The sequence below is a fragment of the Argopecten irradians genome, chromosome 6, assembly GCF_041381155.1.
Source record: "Argopecten irradians isolate NY chromosome 6, Ai_NY, whole genome shotgun sequence".
Lineage (NCBI taxonomy): Eukaryota > Metazoa > Mollusca > Bivalvia > Pectinida > Pectinidae > Argopecten > Argopecten irradians.
Genome location: NC_091139.1, coordinates 7,939,257 through 7,951,747, shown reverse-complemented (window position 1 = coordinate 7,951,747; position 12,491 = coordinate 7,939,257). Strand labels below are relative to the sequence as shown.

The 12,491-nt window shown below is 32.8% G+C and overlaps 1 protein-coding gene across 1 annotated transcript; it reads left to right on the top strand.

Annotated features, from left to right (window-relative positions):
* The first annotated feature begins 4,607 nt into the window (after positions 1 to 4,607).
* LOC138326180 (uncharacterized) lies at positions 4,608 to 12,491 on the top strand. Its single transcript, XM_069272309.1, has 6 exons — positions 4,608 to 4,677; positions 6,918 to 7,148; positions 9,638 to 9,883; positions 10,988 to 11,227; positions 11,766 to 11,981; positions 12,484 to 12,491. The coding sequence occupies exons 1-6, from the start codon at positions 4,608 to 4,610 to the stop codon at positions 12,489 to 12,491; spliced, it is 1,011 nt and encodes a 336-aa protein (XP_069128410.1).

Here is a 12,491-nt window from a genome sequence, read left to right as displayed (position 1 = left end):
ATATATCTATTTATTATCAATCACTCATGACATAGACTGGTTAATCTGATAACGTCAGAACAACTCTGGAAAATTACACAATTTCCCGGTGTATACGGCTATTAGGTGAGATAATAGATTTCGCTGTTAGCAGTTCACCATCTCTTTAAAGTGATAGGTTTCTGACGTGAATTCAAAAACAAACACCACTATATTGACTCTATGTTTTATTACTGATTTAATCTCTAATGCATTATTCCGCGATATACTACAGTATATCGATTAAAGATATAACGTATAAGTTGATATAAAAACCAATATAAATACGGTACCGGTATATCTGGTATCAATAGAATAACTCATACAAGAAATACCAAACAAATACAAAGTATACTAGATATTGTTATGGACAATTTGACTTTTCAGATTTCCACGTCCATTTCAAATTGGAACAAAAGGCTTTGTTTTTTATGAAGAAAAATAGTACAAAAGTATAAAAAGGTCACAAATCATATGAACAAAGTGTAGTCCTTCGTTTCCATTTTACTATACCGTGCCATGCCACAGTGCTCTCATTTGGAAAAAATACTAGAGTTGGTACTGAAATGTCGATATAAATATATTTGTAAAATAAAAATCAAGCAAATGCAAAGTAAAAAAATCATTCATAGAGACTTAGGTACACAAAAAAGACATGAGACATATACCAAACTCGTTGCAGATTGCGTAGCAGCAATTATGAAGACAAAGAACAAAACAAATATACATTGACATATGCATGTAATACGGTTTCATTTCAATATGCTCTAGCTTTAGCCTCATTCAAGATATATGTATACACCTGTAGACAGGATGTTTATAGAGTCATACCAATGTTGAGATGTTCAATGCATGAGTAATACAAAAATAAATGACATTGGATGGCTTTAATGAGAAAAAAGGATTGTTTTATCTTACATACCATGCTTTTCATAGTAATAAAATTGGTGACGAATACACATCTGTAACTACCATATTATATATTAACACATACAGTCTTAAATAATAGAATTCAAATATATAATGCAGCGCTTCTCTACTGTATATCATACAGAAAGAGGCACACTGTGAACATTGCAATTAAAGAGTTTGTATTGTACGTGTTTTATTTTCGATTTCTGATAACCTTTATAGTTCTGTATACGTGTTGGTATCAGGATGTTTTATCAACATTGGAAAACGAAAAGGATAAAAAATTGAAGGCACTTTCACAAGACCACGTTTAGGAGACAATCTTTCCGATGTTCCTATTTTAATATCATACCCCCCCCCCTACAAAACTCCCAGTCAAATGTCACACATTTATGGACGTTACGCCCATAAATCAAAGAGCTGCTTCGAAAAAGAATCGTGATATCTTACTTTCTTCCATAGCGTGCTGTTGACACCGAAATATATAGAGATAATTGTGTATAGCACATACAGACTTACAATTCGACAATGGAATGCAGGAGTCGTTTTATCTACGACAGAAATGCAATTTACCTAGGCGTGCATGCTCATTCTAGTGTTCTATTTACGATTAGTGATAACAGCTATTGCTCTGTGTACGTGTTAGTATCAGGAATTTTATTCACTTTATCAACATCTACAAATCAATAAAAAAGGATCAAAGAGGCCTTCTTGTTCAGGTACCATATTTAAGGTACGTCCCGAAGATGAGACATTTTTATATTACTGTTCTAAAGATAATATGATAGGCATGATTTTAAAAGATTAGTTTAGATAACGAAACTGGCATGCAGAACGGAATTGCCTCATTTGTAAAAACAATTGGTATTATGTAAATTCACAGAACAAGGATCGAAATAGAATTTTTGTTCCTGAAATATGAATTTATGTAAGTGAGCAGACAACTTGAAATTAACAAAAAATGAAAATTAATTAATGTATAAGAAAATATACATAATTTAAATTCAAATAAATCAATGAATAAAATTAACCTTGAAACTCACTCACAAGATGGCGGAAATAGCAATAAAACGCTGCAAGATTCCTTTAAGGGATAGTAGATTTTAACTATATAACAGACAAATGATTTTGATTTTACTTTGAATTTATTTTGGCCTTTTATTTCGGATTATTAATATACTAGCTTTATACCGTTTTTCCTCATTATGAACTATATAACAAAACAACACTTGAAACTCAGACAAGACTATACCACTGCACGCAACTTAAATAGCTCGTGATTACGTAAACTCATTATGATTTATGCCAGACAATTTTTATTCCTCTCCCGTTATAAAACACCGAACAGTTTTCAGGGTAGCATTACAATAATATTTTCGTTTATTGTTTTCCCCAACAGTATATGTAACTATGACACTGTTCAATATATTTATAAAGTTGTCTAAACATAGAAGCTTTACTTATAAATTTACTCCATTTTCTATTACTAAAATCATCTCTAATGTAATATACTGCGATCTACTACAGTATACTAAAATAAAACGTATAAGTTGATATAAAAACCAGTATCAATCTGGTATCCAGTATAACATTCGACCACAGAGCTTTGTTTTTTAAGAAGACTGGTATAGATATATAAAAAGGTCAAAGACCATAATTATATAGTCCTTCCTCTCCATTGTACTATACGTGCTATGCCACAGTGATATAAATGAAAATGAAACGTAGAGTTTGTTCTAAAATGATAATATGAAAAATACATATAAAATAAATACCAAACAGCTACAAAGTATAAGAATTGATCCGAGGAAACTAAGGTGCACAAAGAAGGAGTAAGACATACATTAAACTGGATGCAAATTTCTTATCAGCAATTATGAAGTCAAGAACAAAACCTCAAATTCATTTACATATAATGCTGTTTGTTTTTAATATGCTCTAACGTAAGCCTCATGCTAGGTGTAAGAATACACATGTAGACAGGATGTTTATAGAGTCATACCAATGTTGAGATGTTTAATGCATGAGTAATACGAAAAATAAATGACATTAGATGGCTTTAAGGAAGTGAACTTCAGAAGATAAAGAATCCTGTAATATTTGGTTAATACTATGCTTTCATAGTGACAAAAATGGAAATGAATACCCATCTGCAATTACCAGATTATATCTTATCATATCAGGACTTAAAATATTAAAATTAAGAATATAATGCAGCATTTCTACATTGTATATTAGACAGAAAGCGCTACACTGTAAACATTGCATTTAAAGAGTTTGTATTGTACGTGATTGATTTCCGACTTCTGATAACCTTTTATGGTTATGTATATGTGTTGGTATCAGGATGATTTCTCAACATTTGAAAATCAATACAAGATCAAAAGGATCCTACTGGTAGGCACTTTCATGGGACCATGTTTAAGACATCTTCCTTGTGTTCTTTGTTATATTACGACCCCCACCTTCCTCCCTTCAACTCTCAGAGACAAACATTATAGATCATATAGACGTGCTTCCGATCGTGATATTTTACTTTCTTCCATACCTTGCCGTTGACAGCGATATAAATTGATATGGTAGTGTATATCAGAGAAAGACCAATAGTTTGACAATGGAATGCAGGATTCGTTTTATCTGTGACAGAAATATAATTTACCTAACCATGTATGCTCATTTAAGTGTTTTATTTACGATTAGTGATAACAGCGATGGCTCTCTGTGCGTGTTAGTATCAGGATTTTTGTTCCCTTTATCAACATCTACAAATCAATGAAAAATATCAAAGGGTACATTATACAACCATGTTTAAGGCATGTCTCCGAGGTTGAAACTTTTTAAATATGACTGTGCTAAAGATAATATGCTAGGCATGGTCTTAAAATATCAGTTTAGATGTCTCAGTTGTAAAAACAATCGTTACGTAAATGGACAGAACGTATAGTCTATGGATAGGAATTGAATGGTTGGTACTGATATATGAATTTATACAAGTCAGCAGACAACTTGAAAATAATAAAAACGAAAATAGATATACAAATAAGAAAATATACATGATTTAAAATTCAAATAAATCATTAGATGAAATGAACATTGGAAATAAAAAGAAAGGAAGTAGCGATGAAACACTGCAAGATTCCTTTAAGTGAGCGTAGATTTCAACAATATAACAACCAAAACTCACACTACCTGTGTTAATGAAACTTCTATAGTTTGTAATTACGTAAAAATTACGTAAACAGATTATAATTTATGTCACACAATTTTTAATTCCCTCCCGTTATAAAGCTCTAAACAGTTTTCAGACAAAACTATTTTCGTATAGTCCTTTCCCTACATTATAGGCTACATTATAATCTAAGCACTGGAGCTATGATCACAGAGAAACTTCAATTGTCATTGTTCATATCCGCCATGACACTACTACTAAGATAACACTATCCACCCGTGTACTCCACACGAGATAACGGTCACAACATTGAGCTGTGACGATATGAAAAAATAGAGAATTCCAGCGGGACCCGGGTATGATAACGGTTTCACTGATAACATGGCCTTCCTGGTCCCTATCTATATCGTGTAATGGAGGAATTTAACTTCCTGGTTATCATTACAAATAGTATGGCCACATCTAGGACATCATGAGGTGATCAGAGGCGTTTAGTGGAGTATTAATCATGGAGATTATTGGATATTACACCGCTTTCCTTGTGACTTGTTTTGGGATTTATTTCGTGAATTGTTCACGTAAGTATTTGAATGGTTCATTACCTAAACTTTGTTTTAAAGTACGATGTGATATATTGCCCTACCAAATTGTCATATTACATCTGTATCACTCGCAATCTTCGTCTTCATTTGAAGTTCATTCATTCTCGTTATGCTACTCCCCAGCGGTGTTCGCCTCGCCAGTTCTCTATTTTAATCGTCATCTCGTTCTAATGTTTGACCTATTCAATCTATTTTTCATCTCACAATACACATCGCTTTTCTGCTTTCCGTCTTCTTTTGACGGAAAAGTGAAGAATCGTACTTGACAACAGTGGTGAAGGAAATTATTTTAAAATCCACGTTTTATTTTTATATCAAAACCGGTCAAAATCGTAATGTATAGCTCTAACAAAGCATGCAAACACCCGGTAGTACAAGATAATTTGTCTTAATAATGAATGAACTACACACTGTGGATTTGCAACGTATTTCATTCATTGTCTTTTTTGTAACTTTTTTATTTTTTCCAGACATATTCTTATACATCAGTAATACATTTCCTCATCTTTACTTAGTAAACAAACATATTTCAATCTGAATTTTCATAGATATAAGTAATTATCTGCATTATTACAGTTATTAATTATCCTTATTCTCAGCTTATTCATCATCAACACCATCCTTCTCATGCATTCTACTCAATCTTATTCTCCTTTTTTATCTTACACACACACACACACAACACACACACACTATCACACCCTTCCCTTACACACACACACTCACAAACATACAGGATATACAAACTTATACATACTCAATTTTGTCAATTCTTTGTTTATCCTATACACACATGCCATAACATTCACACACACTTACAAATTATACAAATATGCATGCAAGTACAATAAGGGAGAAAGAGAGGGAGGGGGGTAGGAGGGGGGGGGAAAGAGAGATAGAGAGAGAGAAAGAGAGAGGGAGGGGGTATAGTATGGAATATATATTCGCTGGAGGTTTGCAGTTCCGCAAAGTTATTGGTTACTATTTTAAAACAATCAGGTATATTAGTTCATTGTATTTCAAGTCGTGCTGTCAGAGATTGGGTGTGTGATTTCTATAAGCTTAATCAATTTTTCCAATTTTGATTGAATTCTTCATTACATTTTTTTCCTTTTCAAATACTAAGGTATTTCTGAATATCATAGTTTTCCTTTATAATAGTTTTTAATGATGTTATTGGTAGGTTTTGTTGTAGACATCTAGATCTGTAAATGTATTGTTTCAAAATGAGTAAAATGAGGTTATCAGTTTTGTAATAAATGCTTTTATTGTTGGGTATACCAAAAGTGATAGTCTTTTTTATTGAACGAAAAAGGAATAAATAATAATTCTAGCAAACATTCAAAATTTTCAAAAAATAATTGTACTTCTCTGCATTCCCATAATATATGTGTTATTGTTTCTATTTCTGTCTTACAGAAAAAGCAATGTGAATTTTCAGATAAGCCAATTCTGAATACATATGAGTGTGTTAAGAGGATATGTTGATTTATTCTGTATTGTAGCCATTGAAGTTTTGATCTTGAAGTAACTCGGAAAGGAGTCATGTATATTTGCTTCCAAGTTTCCACATTAATTTCAAATAAATTGCTCCATTCTCCTTTACCAGAAGACATAGTGTTATTTTGACAAAGTATGTGGTAGAATTCTTTTGATCCTTTTTTATGAGTATAAATGGATATGACTGATTGAAATTATCAAACTGTTTGTGAGATAAGTACTTTCTACATGAATTTATAATTTCCTGGTAAGTTACAAAATTAGTATTAACATTAAAATTTTCTTTAAATTCATCAAAATTGTAAACACTTATGAAGTATGGACATTTCAAAAGGTCATTAAGAAAAATAACATTGTCTCCAGTCTTAACCTTTCATGTCCACTGAATTACCTATCCAGATACTATTATTCACATATATGTTTACCCACCAAATACCAACTTCATTTGCTGCTGAATAAGTAAGACGGAACATTTGACAATGTTTACATATGATATATAGGGACATTAAATATGTTTCATTAACTTGTTAAGATTAATTTAAAATATTGTTTAATAGCTATTGGATGAGATGGTACCATTCAACAATTAGTAGCGACTAGTTTAAGTATACTGTAGTCTGCAAATAGCATACTCGATTCCTACATATGTATATTTTCGTGAGGTTATACTCTTCATTGAAAATAACAAATACATATACATTACATTTATTTTCAAGGTGATTTGGCTCTTAACAAAACAGCATATCAAAGCGCAACATATCAGGGATACGTCAACGGCCAATTAACGAGGTACGACGCCGGTAGAGCAGTGGACGGAATCCTTGCGACTCAGTTAGAAAGTGGACACTGCTCCCACACGGGAAGCGGTCACCACCAGGCCTGGTGGAAGGTAGACCTAGGACAAGTGTATAGGATACAGATGATCAACATCACGTACAGACATCATGGTAAGTTGTAAAGGTAGCGCAGTGGTAGTAATGAATAGAGATTTTTAACTCGCTCCACAACGCTGGATTTTATACATATCAAAAATGTTTTTTTTTTAAACTCGAAAAATCCTCTGCTACAAACATACGACTTATGTTTATATGATAAAAACGGATAAAGTTATCAACGATATGCATACGACTAGTCATTGTTATGAGCTACCGAACATTCACAAGAGTTCCATCCTAAATTGTACTATTGAAGAACAGAATGGTACCAATTTTGAGGTGGAAATTCCTTCAAATTTAATATTTATACCTATAGTCTGAAGGCCAAATAGTGTTATCCAACGGTTAAGTCATTGTTTTAAACATCATACTGTAACTGTTGTGTAAAAGTGCAAATAATTATTTTAACGATGATGTTGATTTTCTTAGTCATTCACCTAGCCAGGTCTAACAAAATTGTAAACTTGTTTTTTTGTTATGTAGTTTGTCTAAACAGAAATTGGTTTGAAACGTAATGTTTTTTATTTTAGTCAAGTCTTTTTACACAAAAATGAGGGCTAAAAAGCGCATACGTATGCCACTTTGATTTTGAAATACTTGGATGAAACTCTTATAAAACTGAAGTTAGGTATGAAAGTAACTTTAGTAGCCGAGTGGTATATTGCGGCTATCATTGACCGGAATTACACGACTTCTTAAGGTTCCTTGATGGTTGTTTCACCACATGGATGTAGATGATTTGTTTTTCATTAGATGATTACTCTCCATCCGTTGGTCTAAAACAACGTACGTGCATTGTAAAGCAGCCAATAGACATATTTACCTAATTTTTTATTCAAATCACCTTAAACATACAAATTATAAAAGTAGCTTTAACAGAAGATCTACTATTTCTTACGAATACTTGTTGTCTAGGATTGCTATAGTTTTTTTTAACCATTTTCGACGTTTTCCAACAATACCATAATTTGCTAATTTTACAGTCACTTGTGCCATACCTGATCGAACGTCAAGACATTCAAGTTGGTTGTAGGTGTTCAAGATTTTTACACAATCATAATGTATAATAAAGGTCGCATATCCATAGTGATAACCCATGATCCCCCCTCCCATATGTATAAAAAAATGGCGGCCGCAAACTGAAGGTGTCAGTTTGTAGGATCTAATTTTGAGGAATGTTTTTTTCTTATATTTTCGTGTATATGTTGCCTTAGAAGTGAGGGCACGAAGAGCAAGGCCCTTATAATTTCTTATGAAATAGAAAAATAAAATTTTCTGCCATGTGAAGAAATTATTTTATATTATATCTTAAAATGTCCTCCCGACTGGCTATGTTCATGTTGACGTTTTCACACAGACTCGTTTTTCAAAGAGTTATTTTTGAAATGTTCTAAAACACGGGACTTTTCCATAATTTTTTATGGTCAAAACTGGACAGTCGTTTTGATATGTAGGAACGTTTGGAAGGCCAATGAACGCATTTAGATTGGTTTCTTTCCTCGGCTATTCACTTTAAAACACCAAAATTGGAGAAAATCATATAAATAAACTGACATAAACCGATATTACATCACATCCCATATTTGTCCACATTTGAAAATCATATTACCTTGGGCATATCATATACAAATATTGTAAAATTGACATTGGTTTTCATTTCCGTTTTCGCCTATTCATTGCTTTTAGGGACGAAAATATGACAAAACATGATAATAACGTATAGAAACGGTCATGGTAAATAACGAAAATTAGTTAGCATTTGTAAAAATACAATAATTTTGTATATTGTTCTATCGTTAGAAATTTAAGACAAAAAATCAAAGGGATTGAGACCACATTCACCTTAATATTACAGAAAACATTTTTTATATTTTTTTTTCTATTTTCGGCCAATAAATTTACACGGATTGTATATTTCAAGCTGAAATTTCTTTACAGATTTGAAATCTTCATGAAAAATGCAAGAAAATAACATCCGTTAGAAAAAAAAATGACATGTGTTTTCCCAAAAGTATGGAGCTACCATTACCGCTCAATGTTATATTTATATGACCTTACATGGAGGTTACATTTCTATATGTACCTTTTTGTTGTTGAATGAACCGTTATAAATGACCTGTGTACAGTTCCTTTGCTACATTGTATGTAAGTTCACCAAGTAAATGTACAACTCATGAAGCGGAGTGAATATTTGGACAAGCGGATGAAGAAATCAAGAATCTGTATACGTCAAGTCACGCCAAACAGCCCTCGATCAATATAAACTATATATATTTAAATATCCACTATTTTAGACCTAGTTATTGCAAATCTATAAGTTTAATTAACCATGCAAACGGTTACTCCCCTCCCAATACCTATCCGTAATCGAAGGTAGATATATAATATTTTAAACCTTTTAAATGTATGTGATATAATATGACAATAAAGGTGAATTAATAAAGTAGACGATTCATGGTGTTGTTACTAAATCAGTTTACCATACCAAATTGTATGTACAGATCCAAGTCGTCTGCAAGGATACAGTCTGTACGTTACAAATGATAACAACATGACTCAATCTGATGGCTCTATCAATAGACAAGACGGACATCTGTGTTACCATGACACCAGTACTGGTGCAGATTTACCAACGTTTAACCAGACCCGACAGTGTCGTCATGTTAATGGCCAATACGTCGTGTTCTACAACAGTAAATCAAGCGGAGAAGGCGCATATATTGAACTGTGTGAAGTCCAAGTCTATGGTAGGTATATCATTTAAGGTTCAGGAATATATTGCGTAGCGAATTCTCACAGAAGTTTGCAAACAAAGCACAGCACAGTACCTATATGTTGCTACTAAGCTCAATGTATGATATTTTCCAGTATTTACATTGGCAGTTAGGCTCTGGCGTACTAATGCACAATCAGAGTTCAAAAGGTCAAGGAATGACTGGGATTTACGTCAGTATGATAATTCACTGAAGAATATAACATATTTTTAAATTTGGAAATAGATCTATATTCTTATTAACATATTTGAAATCAAATGAAATGTTGTACTTATCTTTGTATATTTCGTTTTATCGTTGGGACTATTTCATCTACTGTTATTGTTTAGTTTATTGTCCATGGCAACATATTGGAAATTGCAAGAACCCAACACATTTTACAAATAATTGGCTGTTCCATCATTTTGAACAATCGTATAACATACTTTTCATTCTTAAGTTTTTACCCTTTTTCTTTTTATAACGAGAATGACTATACAAATGTAAATAAAAGTATTGGTTGGCACATTTTTGACATGCATTGGTGCGTAACATACATTGAGTGTTCTAGCATGTAATCATGGTGCGCTAACGCGCACAATTGGCTATGCTAAATACCCAATATATGTTACACACCAATGCATGTCAAAAATATGACAACCAATGCTTAAATGGAATGTTTGATAAATATAAATATCAATCGAACACATTAGCACCGTTTTTAGAAGGATTAAACAACTAACAAGTATATATGACATTTAAAAGCATGAATGTAAACGTTGTATTCTAGTTTGAGTTTTGATCGTAGTTGTAATTTTCTTTATTATCTTATGTAATTTGTTTAGGATCAGTCTTATATGTTGGGAGTGGCACTATTCCGTTTTGCATTTTACAGAGTCAAAGCCTTTGCAGGTAGGTACCAATTATGACGTCATTATTTTGTGAGCGAAATTCACGTCGTTTTCTCTAAAAAGTATGACGTTGTTCTTGCAAACATACATGTATGAGGCCACAATCGATACCTACTTGCAAGGGCAGATATAACTCTGTAATATTCAAAATACAGAATATTCACGACGACTTTATATTTTGACACAGGATGTCCAGTTGGTCGATTCGGAAATAACTGTGGCGGTACCTGTCATTGTAAGTCTGGTGGCTGTGACCCAGACACTGGACAGTGTGATGTCAAGGAATGTCAGACAGGGTGGATGGGGCTGTCCTGTAGTCTCCGATGTCACTGTTACGGGGGCAGGGCCTGTGATATAGATACAGGGGCGTGCCGAAGAGGACAATGTCAGTCTAGATGGTCGGGGCAAAGCTGTTTTGTTGGACCACGTAAGTCAATATTAACATAATATGATGGAAATATCTAAACTGGTATAAAAACAGTAACTGTTGAATGAACTACATGTATGGCTTACATTGTACCTGAATGTAGTTGGGTTATATATTTATGTGGACTTTTTGTGTACCTCCTACCGGATTTACTTAATAATTGCGATATAGTATTAAGAATAAATTTAGAGATAAGATAGCATATGGTATTACATTTCGATGAAAAGAAATGACGGAAAACTGTTTCGGAACAAGTTTACAGTTTTAATGTTATATGCCTGAGAAAATAACACAATAATCGCAAAATGTATGCTTAGCTATTCAGCGCTGTATTCATAATAGTGTTATCCGTTTAAGTGCAGTATCAATATATATTTATATACATTAACGTTAGTCCTCTTTTATATTATTATGGTTCTTTGTAACAGAGTAAAAACGTTTTTAACGACAAATATTTCGTTTTCAGTAAAACAGATAAAGAGCTTCAACTAAAATGATTCAACTTATCTGTAGTTATTCAGTGACTCATTATTTTCAGGAGATCTTGCACATGGTAAAACCGCTATTCAGAGTTCAACGAATGGTCAGTACGTAGCCACTAAGGCAGTAGATGGTATTATAACAAAGGATGTAACACCGCACGGGAGTTGTTCACATACAGATCCAGAAGGAAGTCACCCAGAAGCCTGGTGGGAAGTAGATCTCGGGACCGTCCAACAGATACAGACAATTAACATCGTATACAGACAGCAGTGTAAGTAGATTTCTTGATAGAGGCTTCAAATAAATGTGTCACATATATTGTGTTACTTGATAATAACAGAAAAGAAGAACCACCAACTAAATTTAAAAACACGATGTAATAATATAAACAAAAATAAAGAGATATGGCTTACAATACATAAAAGTAATTGTTTGTGGTACAAGAACGATATAGCAAGGAGTAATGTCAATTTAGGCCCTCTGGCGTCCTTGACCGATTAGCATTAATTCTAATTGCATTATCATTCATGAAAAAACATTCAAAAATATCACTTCGTTCCAACAAACCTGGTCCAAAAAATTACTCTCCTGTTTAATTTCAATAACTCACAAGGAACTCTGACGACGTGATCTTAATCATGTGTCATATTTCCTTACCACCGGGTATCTGTAAACAAAAAATAATCTTATGAGTCATAACCACCAGAGACTCCTCCTTCAAATTGGAATTAAGTAAATGAAAAATGACCTTGTATAATTATTAATTTTTACAGGTTCCTAA

What these genes read in the sequence shown, in the direction of transcription:
- LOC138326180 (XM_069272309.1), top strand. Translation starts at nt 4,608, where the DNA reads ATGGAGATTATTGGATATTACACCGCTTTCCTTGTGACTTGTTTTGGG. An exon ending in CATCACGTACAGACATCATG is followed by an intron (nt 7,149 to 9,637) that starts GTAAGTTGTAAA and finishes TTGTATGTACAG; the next exon opens with ATCCAAGTCGTCTGCAAGGA. An exon ending in AAGCTGTTTTGTTGGACCAC is followed by an intron (nt 11,228 to 11,765) that starts GTAAGTCAATAT and finishes CATTATTTTCAG; the next exon opens with GAGATCTTGCACATGGTAAA.